At 47.8% G+C, this 16748-nt stretch overlaps 1 protein-coding gene across 3 annotated transcripts in view; it reads right to left on the bottom strand.

Moving 5' to 3' along the window:
- Nucleotides 1–1818: 1818 nt before the first annotated feature.
- The window catches only part of LOC131687623 (protein sevenless), a 64662-nt gene continuing 49732 nt past the window's right edge, over nucleotides 1819–16748 (bottom strand). Inside the window, exons 3-14 of one of the 3 annotated variants that reach the window (XM_058971711.1) lie at nucleotides 11051–11110; nucleotides 10642–10986; nucleotides 10341–10583; nucleotides 5995–10123; nucleotides 5721–5940; nucleotides 4921–5660; nucleotides 4609–4802; nucleotides 4416–4523; nucleotides 3737–4362; nucleotides 3532–3677; nucleotides 3363–3422; nucleotides 1819–3271 (exon numbers count right to left, since the gene is read on the bottom strand). In XM_058971711.1, coding sequence (XP_058827694.1) covers nucleotides 2685–3271; nucleotides 3363–3422; nucleotides 3532–3677; nucleotides 3737–4362; nucleotides 4416–4523; nucleotides 4609–4802; nucleotides 4921–5660; nucleotides 5721–5940; nucleotides 5995–10123; nucleotides 10341–10583; nucleotides 10642–10986; nucleotides 11051–11110 — 7458 coding nt within the window. In that variant the 3' untranslated portion in view covers nucleotides 1819–2684. The remainder of the gene's footprint in view (nucleotides 3272–3362; nucleotides 3423–3531; nucleotides 3678–3736; nucleotides 4363–4415; nucleotides 4524–4608; nucleotides 4803–4920; nucleotides 5661–5720; nucleotides 5941–5994; nucleotides 10124–10340; nucleotides 10584–10641; nucleotides 10987–11050; nucleotides 11111–16748) is intronic. The other 2 variants (XM_058971721.1, XM_058971716.1) reach the window with 2 other exon arrangements.

Below are 16748 nucleotides of genomic sequence, written 5' to 3'. Positions count from 1 at the left end.
GTGTGGAAAAAAACTGCTTTTTTCGTTTGCGAATTTTGCGCATTCTCTGTGCAACCTTAAGCTATATGAGTGATATGCAAACTCGGATAAAATAGTCTCACCAATGACTAGAACTCTACTGTGTTCACTCAATTTGACAGTTATTGCGTAAGTTAGCAAAAATAGTTTATGAAACATTTTATGACACATATCAGATGGTTGAAAATATTTACTGAATTTTAAACATTCTTAATTCCTTTACCACTTAAAAACCATACTTCCCACTCGGCTCCTTACTCTTGATCACTACTAAAACCCTGGTAGATCATGCTCTAAATGCTATTTGAAAGTTGTGCATAAATTAGTGTCATTATTCTAGTTATAAAGTGAATATTCAAATTAAATGTCAGTAATAACCATGCGTCTCCATTCACAGTTTTTTCAAATTTTGACTACTTATCGCAAGTTTTCGCAAAACTAGCATAGGTTCATTTTAAAGAGAAAATGAAAAGCTTTCAAATGAGCATAGTGTGATCGCGGGCATTCATGGGCGTCGTTGTTGTTTTCGCTTTAGAAGTTCGAATTTAATAAAAATTCATGACAAACAGTTATCTAAACACTAACTAAACCAACTAGTGACTTATTTTTAGCGATTTTACGATGTAATTTTAACACATGGATAATTTTGGTGAAGTAATGCAATTCATAAAATCAACGGTTTCTTTGAAAAACGAGAATAACCGTATGTAGTACCTATGGTCAAATAATGCAAAAAACACTTGAGTTATGCCCTTCAAAAAGCTGTCAAAAATTCATTTTGCATTCAAATCACCTAAAATCTCGCGAAAATGTCTCTGATGGCTCAGCTGATACGAGAAAAATACTAATGAGAATATCGCATAACCTTCATATATGGACTTAGGTCCGGGCTCGTCCCACTGTGGATCGTCTTCTCCAAACATCGTCTCCCGCATCGAGATCGCCACGAGAAGACGCTCCATGCCGGTCCTAGTCTGCTATTGCCCTTGCTGCGCCAAAGAAGCTGGCCTCTCGGTGGACGGAACTTAGTTCGCAACATTGTGCACAGCTGGATGGTCTGCGCACTTGCCATACCAAACCGTTGCAGTAGCCGATGGGGGATCTACCATCTGTTCGGGTCAACCAGGATGTTGGCGTTGAATTTGATGGGCTAATGGACGTGAGAACGTCACTCCGAAATAAGAGACTGCCATTCTTCAAAGCCTACATCACCGTCTACGTATGTATTACGTATGTAACACCGCCGTTGAAATGGCCACTGGGATGTGTGCTAAGGGTTTATCCCAGCCCCGATGGTCTCGCTCGTGTCGCCACCGCGAAGCGGACCTACGGCATCGTTCAACGCGCCATCCCGAAGCTCTGCTTACTTCCGGTTGAAGTGGCCCCACCCAGCATAACACAAAACCCTGCACCGACTAGTAGATGAAGACTCTTGCTCGGAGAACAGAGTCGCCAAACGAGATCCTGGCCCAAGCTCCGGGGGAATCGAGCGGTTCGTGGTTCACCTGTAAAGAACCAAGCATCGCCGTATGGGTTCCTAGAACCCCCTGCTGGGATTTGACTCAAGTTATGTGTCCAATTCTTAGTTTCAAACCAACCAAGTTCGCGTACAGATGTTTTATCTTTACAGCGCACCACTCCTGGACAGTATCCTGCAGCCGGAATCGACGCAACTACGAAGAAAGCATCCTGGAAGCTGAGAGGAGGCCTATAGCGTGGCAAGATACATTCCGTAGACCGTGTATCTTCAATCAGTGCGGTCAACAGGGGTTTCTAATAAATAAACAATACATAACCTCGTAATAGTTGCAAGTTTTTAATATCATACTAAAATATATTTCTATAGATTATCGCATGTTTCTTTTTGGTTTGTTCGTCTTTTTAAACTCTTGTTCAAAATACAACTGACTGTGCTTGATTACAGTTAACTGAAAGAAAACAATAACTTATTGTTCGTTAAAAGTAGTATTTTGTGTCTTTTGCCACGACACTTTTTAATAGTTAAAACACCCCAGCTATTCCACACATCCATCAGTTTCAGTCAAAGTCACCTTTAATATAAGGGTGAAAGCAATTTTCTGATTGTACTTTTATCTAACTGCACCCGGAAACCTAACGCACACACACATACATACAAACACTCAACCGGTCCAAACTATTTACAGTTGGTTCTGATTCGCTTCGGCGATTGAATTTACTTCTATAAAAAAATCTATAACTCATAATATTTACAGGAAAACACTGTTAGCCATTAATCTTAGTAGGAAAATTTTACAAAAGCTTCCATTTCGAGCATCCCTAAGGTTACGCCCATTGTCCGGCGGATGCAACACATCTTGATTGATGGCGGGTAAACAAAGCAGGCGGGCTCTAAACTCTTGGGAATCGCATACGGAAGCATTAGTTTTTGGCGACGAGAACACTGACATTTGGAACATGGGTTATACCTTAACCTATAACTTTTGTTGTTTGTTGTTGCGGTTTGTTGCAAATTTGGTCTAACTATGTACAATTGTGCTTAGGACTAACACTCTCTCTCTCTAGCTACTGAAAAAGTCGTTCGTTAACTGCCTTGGGTTGAGCATCTTACACCGCTGTATTGCTACTGTTCTTTGGAATGTTTCTAATTTGTGTCGACTGTTATCGGAAAAAAAATCGGTCGGCTCTCACATCATCGTCTTACATTCGTCGGCCACCGCAGCAAGCTGCTGCTGCTCCCTGGTAATACTGTCCTCACACTGCTGCGACAAAGTCCCGCAGTCCGCCTCGAGTTCATCCGGCAGTTTAACGGTAAGGATCGAACTCATCGGCAGCAGAGCTTCCAGACTGGAGCAGTCATCTAACCGTTGTTGTTGCTTCTGTTGATGGTGGTGACCAGCTCCCGATCCGGAAGCGATCGCTACTGACGGCAGTGTACTAACATTGCTGACCGTCGACGAACTGGAAAAGGTGCGGCCCTTGATGTTGCTGCCGCCGGCGGTAGCCTGCTGCCGAAGAATGATCTCGTTGATCGGGATCTCGTACCCGTTATCGGTTGGTCCGGATGGACCGGAAAACCCGTTCGTTAAGCCAATCGTCAGCGGAACATCCTCGCCGGTCGAACACTTGCTGTTGTTACTGTTGCTGTCGTCGTACACAAGTTCCAGATACTTGGGTATCGTCGTGGTCATCACGGTAGCTCCGCTACTGCCGGACGAGGTTGCCGGGGTAATTATGAAGGCTCCACCGCTGCCGCTGCTGCCGAACTTGATGTCTGTTTTGAAGAAGAAATGACGCTTGGTTAATCGATGCGAACGCCGGAAGTTGGCCAAGTAAGTGCAAATGAAATGAAGCTTGATATGTACCTGCCATGAACGGGTTGTGATTGATGTCGGAAAGCAGATAGGATCGGTTAAATACCGCACCTAGAAGAATGCAGAACAAAGCGAATCGGTTTTTTAGTGATGCGGGGTAAGCGGAATGAGTGATTGGTTAGATGATGGATTGAACCGAATCGGTTTGGAGGCTACTTACCGTTCTGAACTTTGCACGGGAACTGCGAGGTGATCTGTATCGAATCACTGGTTCGCTCCTGTAGAGATTTTAGTTCTTCTAGACAATATCGGAAGGTCGGTCGATCTTCCGGCGAGTAACTCCAGCATTTTAGCATTAGTTGGTAACTGAAAGAAGCGGGGTTTCGGTTATTACAATATCTACTTCGTAACTGGACAGAACTTACAGTTCTTCGGGACAATCCTGCGGTCGAGTAAGCCGGCCACCGTCCCGCACGTAGTGCAGTACTTCCAAGTTATTCCTGGCCGGATACGGCTGCTGTCCAAGTGTCATAATTTCCCACAGCAACACTCCAAAAGCCCAGATATCCGACTGAGAGGTAAACACTCCATCCACCAAACTTTCCGGGGACATCCAGCGGACGGGGAGTAAACCTTCGCCCTCCTTCCGGTAGTAGTCGTTATTGTAGATGTCCCTAGCTAAACCGAAATCACCAATTTTGACGACCCGCTCCCTTGGATCGGGCGATGAAACCAGACAGTTTCGACAGGCCAAATCACGATGAACGAAATGCATCTCCTCCAGATAGCGGCAGCCTGTGGCGACATCCACGCACATCGTAATCAGATCCAGAAGGGTTAACGGCGAAGGATTGCCCGGTGATGGTCGATTCGAGCGTAGATAACTCAACAGGTCGCCACCTCGCATCAGCTCCATGATGATGTATAGTGAGTCCAGATCTAGACAGATGCCGATCAGTTTGAGAATGTGTTTGTGCTTGAAGTTGCTCATGAGATGAGCCTCCTGGAGGAATTCAGCTTTCTCCTGTTCGGTAGCTCCTTTCCGGAGGGTCTGCAGAAATCGAAGTCATGAAATTCTATTCGTAATCAGACTCATTAACTCACCTTAATAGCCACTCTAGTCTCAGCTTCAGCTCCAACTCCCTTGACGATTCCTTCGTAGACCTCACCGAACGCCCCGCTACCCAGGAAGGGCGAACTGGTCATTGTGATCTGCGGAAGGGAAAAAGGAAAAATTCAGTTCGACTGTTTCTATGAACCCCGCAACAACCCCAAGGCCCCCGGAGTTAGTAGTTACCTGTTCTCGGCGAATCTGCGGCAGCAGTGCTATCTCGGAATCCGTGAGCGGCCCCGAAATGTACAGGATGTTATTGCTGTGAATGAAATTGCCACGCCGGGGCAGCTCGCGGAGGTTCGCTAGCTCCACATCTGGAATGCGAGTAGTGGTTGCATCAATAAAAATTTTCTTTTCTATCTCTGCTCGACGGCACGCTGCAAAAAGACACAATGGAATAACACAAATGATGCGCTGATATCGGGCTGCGTATGATGATCGGTTTTGGTGAGAGGTGATTTCAAAAGGTAGGCATAAAGAGTTCAAGACACTTACCGCAGACGAAGATCAGGACGAGGAAGATGAAAAAGATGGCCGAACCGGACATGACAGCGATGATGACGTAGTTTCCCGTTTGACCGGATAGCAGCGGTTGACTGATTGGTTCGCTTTCGCCGCTGAACGGTCCCCAGCCGCAGGCGTTCCGTGCCCGAACCCGGAAGGTGTGCTTGTGGATCGGTTGCTTCTCCGGTATGATCCAGTAGACGTCCGTTCCGTTGTACACCAGGTCCCAGTGTTCGTCGAAGGTAACGTACTCTTGACTATCGGTGGAACCGACGTCGGCACGGTTAGGGATCGTGTTGTTCATTTCCTCCGAACTGTCCGGATCTTCCAGCTCTTCACCGCTTGACGCTGTGGCGGATCGTTCGACGCGATTTGTACTTCGTGGTGATCTGACCAGTGCTTCCAGCGCATATTCCATGATGGGAGCTCCGTTGTCTTTGGACGGTTCCCAGGATACCTTGTAGACGTCCTGGCGGATCTGAGTTACCAGAGGGCGGCCCGGAGCACTCGGTCGATCCGCTTCGGTTTCGTAGATGAAACGGGCATCCGGAGGCCACACGTACGGATTTCGGCGGTTCGGGTAGAATAGAAGGACGATGAAACGGTACTGCGTCTTGGGCTGTAGTCCAGTCACCTGGAAGATGCCGTTTTCGGGAGCGGTGCTGTTGATGCCAGTTTCGAAGACGGTTGTCCATGTTTTGCTGCCTACGGCGGAGTACTGTAGTTTGTAGCTGTGAGGGTGGAAGAAAAGGTTAGTTGATGAACGGGGTTAACTGAAATAGATCGCTTACGTTGTGATGTTCAGGTGAGGTCTCCAGCTGACGCCCAATTCGTCCGACGAATTGGACACCAGTCGAATGTCTTCCGGTTCCGGAAAGGTTACGATATTGACGTGATCGCTTTCGCTGAACGTGGTATCCGTGGAATATGCCATGATCCAGATGGCGTAAGCTTGGTTCGGCTGTAGTTTTGTTAGATTGATTGATAGGTTGTTCAAATCTTCGTCGAAGTCTGTGAAAGAAACGGGTTATTTCGAAACGAATAGACTATTTAACACTCACGTACCAGTAACCAACTGCTGCTGCCGATTCTTGGACCCATCGTGGATGTACTCCGTCTGCCAATGGATCTCGTACCACACGCGATCACTGTTTTTCACCGACGGCGGAGTCCAATGAACCACGGCTTCCGTTGGGCTAATCGCCAGCACACTAATGTTGCGAGGTTTCGAAGGTGCTCCGGCAGCCGTCGAAAACACGGTTACCGAACCTACCCGAGGACTGTCCGCCAGTTCGCTAGCCACTCCGAACTGTTCCTGATAGTAGTTAGTCAGCAGCACCTGGAAGCGGTACTTCGTGAACGGCTTCAACCCTCGAATAGTTCTACTCCGGTCGTAGGAAGTCACGTAACTACAGCTGCTAGCGTCGCAGTCTGCGGTAGCATTCGCATCCGTCTCATCAAGCACGTCGTAGTAGATTACGTACCGGATTCCACTCGGTTCCGCCGAACAGTTCGGGTAAACCTCCGACTTCGGCAACAGCAGAGTCAATGAATTCTCCGTTCTCTGCAGCAGCTTCGCCTGGTAGTTCTGATTCTTCTGCAGCGGAATCAAACAGCGTCTCTCCGGATAGTACTGCAGCTGTAGCGGCAACAGGAGTCTCGCTCCAGGAACCGTCTTCGAAATAATCTCCCCCTTTTCATCCGTCCTCACGATTGCATCCCCATCCTCCAACCAGTAGAAGTGGTCACTGTCTTTCGCAATACTCTTCATCTTCGGATAATACTCGAACCCAAAATTCATACAGGTATTACTGCTCAACCCAACACTTCTGAACCCGGTTTCGGCCCAAAACAGCCTCGCCTCCTCGCTGACCGATGTTTGTAAGGCCAAGATCGGATACACCGTAATCCCCGCCGTCCGGTTCGGACATTCCTCGAAGCTATCATCGAAAAACTCCTCGGTACGATTCTCGTCAAAATCATGCACGTAGATCACATCCTCCGGTAACTTCTCCGTCCAGAATAGCTTCCGATTGAACGGCGCCACCACCAGGTTCGTTATGTTGTGCGCACTGTACACGAGCTTCTCCAAATGAACTCCCTCATCATCGAACCGGTTCAAATCAAACGAATAGATCGCACTCCCTATCACCTCGTGCTGGGACCAGTAAACGATCCTTCGGATCCAATCAACCGTCAAAGACAGCACCGGACCCCCGATCGAGTAAAGCTTCGTCTTCATCGAGCCATCAAACTGAAACAGTTCATTGTTTTCATCAACCCAAATCAGCTTCCGCTCCCTGGCCAGTCGAACCATGAAACTAACCGGCGTTGACGTACCCACGACCTGCTGGGTCTCCCCGGAATCAAAGTCCACCTTGATAATGTGATCCGCCGTAGCGATCAACGCCTGCGGAATCGGATGATCTTCGGCGGTGTTGACGGTTAGCACCGGCGTCATGTCACCCTCGCGAGCCTTCGTAAGTGCCTGCACCCGGAACGAGTAGCTCACGTTGTGAACCATATTCGGAATGACGCGTTCGGTTCGGTTGATCAGTTCGTTCTGCAGGACGTGGTTGGTAATGCCGTCTTCTTCGTACCAGCAGTGAACTTTGTAACCGATGATCGGTCCATTCGGGGTCTTCGGTGCTGACCAGCGGAAGGTAGCTTCGATGGCGTGCGTGTCTTGAATTGGGTCTTTGGTGTGTTTAACGAACACTCGAGGGCGCGTCGGTTGTGATGGTTTGCCGGAGGGGCTGAAGAGTCGAGCGCTGGAGAAGGCGGACGATCTCCAGTAGGTGAAGGCGTTGATGGTGATGTTGATTTCGGTGTGCGGGGGAAGCAGGTTCGCTCCAGAGCTATTGTACGGATGGATGGCTTTGGACAGTTCGTGGATTTCGTCCTTTTTCCCTTTCACTTTGATGGTGAGTTTGTAGAATACCTTGCCGTAGTTGACGTTAGTGACCGGGTCCCAAACGATGCTGAACTTCTTCCAGGTTCCCTGGATACGGATTGTGGTATCGTTGACCTGCATCGGGAGGACATTCACATTCGGATTGTCTTCCGGGTAGACGTGATGCGCTGGATCGATTATTGTGAAAGCTCGGGTCCCATTTAGCTTCTGGTTTCTGATGTGAGCCAGATTCTCCCCTCGTAAATCACCGACCACCACCTCGTCCTGCTGAAGCCATAGCAATCGATCGCTGAAATGCGACAGAGGTCCACGAGGCGATTGCTCCGATAGCCTAGTCACCAGGGAAGTGACCTTAACCGAACCCGTTCCGGCCATGTGCGCACTGAACAGCTCCGAATTGCTAATACTCCGCACGATCCAGTAAACCTTTTCGCTGTTCATATCCAGCGTCAAACCGATCACTCCCTTCCCCGTAAACCGATCATTCTCCAGATAGTAACTATGTTTATCCTTCCCATTCAACCGAAACGCCTCCATCGCAAACTCCGAAGTATAGTAGATATACCCCCGCAGACCATCAAACTTTATCTCCCGAACATTCTTCACATTGTGTATCGGTTCGTGCTGCTCCCCGTGCAAGCTACTCCTCACGATCATCTGCTGCGAGGGGTTATAAAAGTACAGTCTCCGTCCGATCCAATCAACCGTCACACACTCCACCGACTCCAGCTCCCGCAGCTTACTGATCTGCCCTTCCCCGGTCTGATTGTAGAACATCAGCGTCGAATTGCTAACCACATACAGAACACTCTCGAACCAGGTAATATCCGTCACCACTCCGTCCTCCAGATCAGCCTTCGTTATCAACGTCTCAACGCTATCCCCAATCACATCACTTCGCATGATACCTTCACTGCCGGACCAAAGCAGATGCCGTTCGTGAGTATCCTTCAACGTACGCGCATGGAACTCCGTACTCCACGGACCACGCCCCGCATTCGTATACGCAGCAGCCTTTATCACGTATTCCCGACCCGGTGCCAGCAACTCCCCATCTATGGAAGTGAATAAAGTTCCGCTAATCTCCGGAAAAGCTATCACCTTCCCGCTACTTTCCTCACTCAGCGCCAACTCGTACATCCACTCCTGCCAAGCACCTTTGCCCTTAATTCCCAACAGGTGCGGCTCGTTCCAGAAAATCTTGATCTTGTTGTTGGTCAGCAGTGCCTGAACGTTTCTCGGTGGATTAACGGGGATCGGAACCGGTTGGGCTGATGACAGGTTCACGCATATACTGAAGTACGTATTGTTTGACGCGATCGGGAACGCGTTGTGGTAGTAGCTATCCTGCTTTTTGTGGTAGTCCTCAGCGAGGACCTCCTTTCCGTTCGTCCAGTAGAACAACCCATTCGCCAGGGCTATGGAGTTAACCTTCTCGAAACGGGGTCGCTGCGTATTGCTGCGAATATTTTCAGTCGTTTTACCGTCCAACGAAATGGCTAGAACGGTGTTAGCGTCCTGATCGGGAACCAACACCCGAAAGCTGGTGTGATCAATGGAGAATGCCCCCAAGTTATGGTGGTTGTTCAGCTGAAGCGGCTTGATTTCATGCTTCACCCCGTTGGAAATATCCCCTAAGTCAAGCCGAAATAGTCCCGCATCCGGCGTTCGACTGCTGATCACCCAAAACAAGTATCCGTTGAAGGGATCCACCTCAAAATGTTCCGGCTGCCGCTGAAGCCCAGCAATCGCCACCGTCATTCGTTCCCCGCTGAAATCGCACCGGGAGATCTGCCATAAACCGGTGATCTTAGCCTGCCCCAAAATGTACAGGTGATCGTTCAGCCAATCCACGGAAAGCAACGTCGGTCTAAAGTTATGACCTGCCTCCGGCGTCAAAATTGCAATCCGACCCTTTTCCGCCCCGGACCGAAGAGGAGCTTTGTACACGAACCCGGCCTCATCCGAAACGAAGATCAAACTTTTTCGAATATGGATAGCAGTTCCTCGAATCCGATGACTAGGACTACGATAAAAATTCGTCGGTGGATCCGAAAGGAGATCCGATCCCTGCGACAGAACAGAGTGTTCAGCACCGAGAATCAACGTCGGCTGGATGTCCTCTTCCAGATCGAGCGGTTGAGCAGGAGTTTGCACGTACGTTACCGAGGGTGGACCTTCCCCCTCCGGATTACGCATGGTTACCGATACGGAGTAGTTCCGTTCGCCGGTTAGCTTCTCGAAGATGTAGTACCGGGAGAAGTTTGACTCCGGGATGTCCTGAAAGGGTAGAGGTTGGAGGTTAATCGATTGAGTCAGAGCAAACGTTCGCGGGTTAGCAGATGTGACACATAGATGGAAGGGCATGCATGAGCGGGTGCGATAGCTTAGGAATGTGCTTTATTTTACACGGTGGGCATTGCAGAAGCAGAGCAAAGAAAAGAGAAAAATCTTGCAGAAAAGAGCAAACTAGTGTGGCAATTAACGGGGTGGGAACCTTGAGGGCACTGTAGCCTATGGGGTCGAGATCTTTGATCTGGAGCACGTATGACAGGACGGGACCGTTCGGGAACGGACCGGGCTCCCATGAGATGGATATTCGTGAATGATCTACCGCAACGGCGCGTACAATTTTCGGTTCGGATATCGGTGGGCCCTTGGCCAGGGTTAGAATGATAACGCTCTGCTCCGAGATGAGCACCTCGTCGTGGTGTGGTGACAGCAGAAGAGCTACGCGGAACTAAAAACAGACAAAATCATTAACTGAGACATTCCTCAATATAAGTTCACAAACTAACCCGATACTTCGTGTACGGTTGCAGATTATCCACCCGTATCGTAGAATTATCACCCATGCTTTGGTTCCGACAGAACTTCCAGTCTCCGGCCACTTCCTCGTAGCGCCACTGAACCAGATAGCTACGTGGGCCGTGGCTCTTGTGCTGTGACAGTTGAACCAGCCGCTCCGGAACCTCCCATTCTAGGGATAGGGAAGTTGCCGTCAGGCTGTCGGCGACCAGGGCCGGAGCCGAGGGTGTTCCGATTTCGGCCTTGAGCCATTTGAAGTACCGATTGAGAGCATCGTTGCAGCCCATCACGCAATACAGTTCCTTGGGTTCCAGTAGCTCCTGGTCGGTTTTGTTCTGTGGGTTTGAGATCAGGAGTGGTTATGGTTATGGGTTGCAGTTTCTTGTTACGGATACTTACGCAAACATTCTGGCAGGATGATTCCAGCGCTAGCTCCCACAGGCGACAACCGACGGCGCACTGAAAGGAAGAGAGAAGTGACGTTAGTGCAAAGAAATTAACCATTTCCAAATTGTTCTGAAATTCTGTTCTTCAGGCTTCACTGTCTCAACTAAGACTAGATACTATGTATGGCTGTAGAACTTCGTGGAAATTCATTGTACTGTGCCATAAGAACATGTACAACGTATAGTTGCATGGACTAACAATCGTACAATTCTCCAAACTGTTCGGAAGCTCAGATCTTGAGGTTACAATGCCCCAACTAAGGTTTGTAGTTTGTATTTTCCAACTTGTTCTAAACAAGAGGCCATGGAGAACTATAAGATCCCCTGAACCTCTGTGTGGATCCGCATATATTAATAGAACTGCTTAACATTTTGCAGGATATATCCTTTAACGGAACTTTCTTAGGCGAAGGCAGAGTTCAAAAATTCAAGTCTTCGTGCACTACAGCATCAACTAAGATTTAGACGATGACCCTAGTTACTGTATGTGTCCGTATGGCTTCGTGGATCTTCATAGCATCGTGTAGAACAACACTCAAGTGGCGCCGCAAATAGGAACCAACGGTGTTCCGGAAGAGGCAAGTAACGCCAGCAGACGTGGAAAATACGCTAGTTTTCATGCCAACGAGAATAAGATTTTACCCCGTAAATGCAAGACCAGGTGGATCCGAGAAACATCAGCAGACCCTTGATAGGTGTACTGATGCAGGACTGAAGAGCGACGAGGTCGCTGACGGTTATAGCCTATCATGGCAGGTGGTCAGAAATAGGAAAAACAAGGTAAATAGTAGGTTCATAACCTGGAAGATCAACAGCAAGAAGATTGAAATACTCATTGTGGAAGTTATGGACTCGTAGACCAAAGAGTTGTAAATTATGAAGACAAATCCGGAACTCGTAGAATTAGGCGCCAACGAGCAGAAAATCCGATGCGCTCGTACTCAAGACGTGATTCTCGTTTGGCTAAAAGTCTCGAAAATCCAATTGTCGAACAGAAAAAGACAACCGGAAAAGTGGCGCGGGCAGATCCAGATGCCCCAAGAGCAAAGCTTCCGCCGACATGACTCTGACTCCACCATGACCTGGTCCCGCTCCAGCTCATCAGCATTACAATACAAACAACCCTCCCGCGTCGACTCCGACCGGAGACGTTCCTGGTCCTCCCGATGCACTCCCGGCGGCAGTTGGCGTGAGGGGCCGGGTTGTGCCCAGGCAAGTACTTCTAGCCAAATGCAACAGCAGACAACCGAGTACCCCTAAATTCTTCCAGTCAATACGCGCCAGGTGGCACCCCGCACTATTGAATCGACCCTCAATCGCCTAGACCACAGCAATATCAACCGTTATCCTCGCTACCCAAGCCCTATCGTCGGTTGCTCCTGACATCCAGTACAGTTTCACTATAAGAGCAGCGATGTGAATGCCCCGCAAGGCAACTTGTTCCACAAGCTCGTCGACAGAAGCCATTTGTCCGGATTCACACTGGGTTAGTAATAACCATAAAATCTACATACCGTACATTAAACAAGCCCTCTTCCTCGTGTCGCCTCCGATTCGAGAGGTTCCGGAGTCATCCCATGAGCTTCCGACGGTTGCCGGCGCGGGGAACCCGGGTCCTTCTCGGATAAGTTCTACCAACTTCGTAACCTGACTGTACCCATCTATCACACACTTCCTCCCTGTAAGGTCCCACGGTACAAAATCTGCCGCATCAACGCCAAACCTCTGCGCCATCAAAGAAAACAGCAGTTCCCAATCCGGCTACAACAAAACCTGCTAGCCGTAGATCAAAAAATCCCCGAAATGGGAAGTACCGGAGACATTGCAATATCTTATGAACGTATACCACAGCTCGGATCAGATACTCCCACTCCAAAAATCTTCCAAAGTAGGCGCATCTACCCCGCCATATCCTCAGCTTTTACTATCTACTGAGGGAGGTTTGGTACGTTGATCTTGCAAGGTCGGAACTTGGAACATACTTGCAATTTGATCCTTTTCCACACTTCGTAGCTTCGGCTATCACGTTCAAACGGGTTGTGAACCAACGCCATTCATCAGCGTGAGTTAGATGGAATATCTTGAAACATTCTGAAGACCACGAACTGTCGATATTTTTTGGGATCTGAACGCAACCAGAAGAGGCAGGTACTTGAATCGGTACCGCTTGATCTTGTTTACCTATTTCACCGTTCCTGGTGCCAGCGGAATCTCCCGATTTCTTGTACAATTAACAGATGATTGCCGTCGAGTTATTGTAGAGCCACTTCACAGGATGTTTTTGATGCTAGTGTGAGGCCGTTTGCCGTACTGTTCTTGTTGATCGTGGATATACACGTTGGCGTATCATCATTGAGAAGAACGAATTTCAAGGATTCCAAGATATTCGAAGTGTTTTGGCGACCCGGGGTCCCAACTTTGGTAATAGCTGTTGAAGTCGCCTCCGATGAGAATTTCTCCTTACGTGTTCTCGAGCGTTTCAAAGACCTTCAGAATTTCTCTTCTGGTTTCTCCGAAAAGGTTTTACACCGGCAGGACGTATACCAAGATCAGTATGAGTTTAGCAAAGCCTTTCGTTAGTTTGACCTTTACCGCTTCAATAGGCAAGAAGTCCTCAAACTGAATTGCTTCGTTGCCATGGATTTCAGTCTGAAGTGTGCCTCTTTTCGTCAGCCAAATTTTCTGCAGCAATAACACGCTTATCGAACCGAGGACGTAAGTTAACTCTACGCATATTTCGCTTAGGCGAATGATTTGGACGTAGTGCTGCAGAATTTTCAGCCTTCTACACGCCACTGTGGTGCTGTGTGTTGGTTCTCGTGGATTCTTCTTCGGAATGCGGGTGTCATGCAATGATCGCTTGAATGTTTCGGCCTATCTCCACTAGTAGGTGATCCCTGTCCAATTCAGATTCCACCATACAACAGGTGGGATCTGGATTGGTGTGACCTTTTGCTGTAGGTTACTAAGGTTACTAGGATATGGATGGTTCTAATCTTTCACAGGTTGTCTACCCGTATCTGCGGCTCAGCTATCTACCCTCGAAGGTTCATTCCCAAGGTCCCAACCCTAGGGAATGCACCTTCCTCTTCTTCAACTCCTATCGGCCCCTGGAGATTGAACAGGTTTTGCAACTTCAGAAAATAAGTTTCAGCCTGGATGAGTGGCATTCGTTCCCCTCATTGTTTACCTCACCGGGCACTTGAAGTCATTTGCTTCGTGTTGGAGCTTGGAGGCTCGTACATGTAGTGTCTGTGGTGCAATCCGCACACCTTGGGCTGTGTAAAACATGGCTCCATGGCCGAATCTCTAGCAATCTTTGCATTGGCGAATTGGGAAGTGGTCACAGTTGAGACCGTGTATAAAATGTGGAGCTAGTGTTCTGGGAAATTAAGAGGATCGATAGTTTTAAAGGGATTTGTGTGTCCTGTTCTAATAATCTTTTCTTCTGCATTGAGGTCTAGCCCTTGGTACCAGAATTTTGCAGTCCTAGTCTGTAAGAGTTGGGGGTTTGAACCTTATCTGTGGTCCTAGCGTTTCTCGAACCGCTTCATCAGCTCTTTCGTTCCCCAGAATTCCTTGGTGACTCCACTGTAGTACTGATGCAGGTTGTCATTCCTTTGACCATGAAGATTACTTCCAAACTTGTGATAGACTACTTCCTCTATGGTTTTGGTGATTAAACCGACTATGGCCACGGTTAGGTAACCGATCCATCATTTAGTAGGATGAATTTAGAAGCTTCGAGTACCACGTTGGCCGTGTTTCCCCCTTTGGGCAGTTTGAAGATAGCGAATCCGGCAAGAACGGCAATATCCATTGAAGTCTTCACCGATTAGTGTCTTCTAAGTTTTCAGCTAGCAGTTTATCTCCTAGCGAATGTCCTATGCTGAGGGAGTTTAGTTATTTTTATTCTGACAACTTCGATTGGTAGAAGGTCGTCGAAGATCAGCTCCTCGTAGTCGAGGTGCTGGTCGACGAGTATGCCTCCACTATAATCATGGTTCTTCCTAATTGATTCTGTCGTGTGCGGTTCTTCTTTTTTGAGCCACATTTCCTGTAACAGAGCCGGACTTCTTATTGAGAAGGTAAACAAGCTCTTCTCAACTGTCTGGTCTGGGCGGAGGCTGCAATATTTTAAGCTTCTTACACTTCACTTTACTGGTAAATGTTGGATTCTTCTGACTATTCGTCCTGGATGTCTTGATCAATCTCGATCAGCAACTAGTCTCTGTATAGTTCGTTCTTTGCTGTTTGGATCCTCACTAAAGTTTTGTTGTAAAGGTCTTTGAGGGCTACCAGCCATCACAACGCCCGGGTTTCAGCTATAAATTCCTGTCGCAGCCAGGAAATAAGCCGTTCGAACTTGGTAGCACTGAATGGGTTTTTAGGGCAATATGTGTTGAGGGTGTAGTATCCGGAGCTATTCTTTTCCTGTTCTCGACTCTCCTCATGTCGGCTGAAGGAGCTGGCAGCTCGATTCTCCTGGCAACCCGTCGCTCTCCTCCGAGTAATGAAATTGGTTATGTCCGTCCGATTTCCTCTTCTCGCAACAGGTTAAAGCGGTTCTTCGCCCTAGACGAAATATCTCGTGTGGCAGGCCATCTGTTTCTGTGGCTTTAAGAGCGACATTTACATCGCAACAGGGACCATCAACCAGCAAATTTATGTGCGGAAGTCCTAGAAAAACGTTTGTTTACCTTTCCTTAAGCAACACAACTGCTCCATTCGGTTTTGGCCAGATTTGTCAGATTACGTTTACCCAAGGACATGAACCCTCCCAACACGCTAGATCTCCGTCCAATGAAAAAATATTGAACAAGTGTCAAGGAGAACCTCAAGAAAACGCAAAAAATAGTTGTCAGCCAGTTGCAGTTCCAGGCAAACTGGCGTTCTACGGCGAGGAAAGTGACCAAGGAGGCTGTGCAAAACTTGATGTAAGGAGTCAAATGAAAGGCCCGGCAATTAGCATTCGCTAAAACAGAAGCTTGAGTGAATATTTTTACTTTTTCTGTATAAACTGAACTTACAAAAGAAACGAGTTTGACGTTTTAATAAGAAGTTAGACCGATTTACACACATTCTTGTTTGACCAATTTTTGATCGTAGCACCCTTTAGTAGAAAAACAAATTCGCGCCTCAAAAATACACAACAAAGTCTAAATCTTTTCATCGAAAAGAGGTAAAAATATTACCAATTTGGTAGGTCACGATCCCGCTCAGTTCCTGAAGCGCAGTCGGAAACCCTTCCCCTGCAATACAAACCTAACCTTAAACAGTGTAATCCCATACAAATTGTACACTGTTAATTAGGAAGTAGGTTCATTACATCCGGAGTGGGCGAGATCTCAAATATCCATCAGTATTGACAATATCACCGATGATAGTCAAAAAAAAAGGTTCACACAGTGACAGCAAGCCAAACCAAACAAACAAAGGAACGCACGTCAATCTTGGCAGGTTGTCATAACAATAAACCTACGATACGCGGACCCGGCCGCGTCAATCCCATCAATCACGTCCCGCAACCTCGAAGGTGGGAATGCTGTTTTCGTTTGTATTTGCCCCCTTCTTCTGTTCTGGAGAAAAAAAAACAACAAGAGAAAGAAACGATTTATTTTTCGGTAAATGTCATTCCACATCCGAAAGGG

The sequence above is a fragment of the Topomyia yanbarensis genome, chromosome 1 (genome assembly GCF_030247195.1).
Source record: "Topomyia yanbarensis strain Yona2022 chromosome 1, ASM3024719v1, whole genome shotgun sequence".
NCBI classification, from domain to species: Eukaryota; Metazoa; Arthropoda; class Insecta; order Diptera; family Culicidae; genus Topomyia; species Topomyia yanbarensis.
Note: the sequence above shows the minus strand (reverse complement) of the source record. Positions and strands in the feature narration are given on the sequence as shown.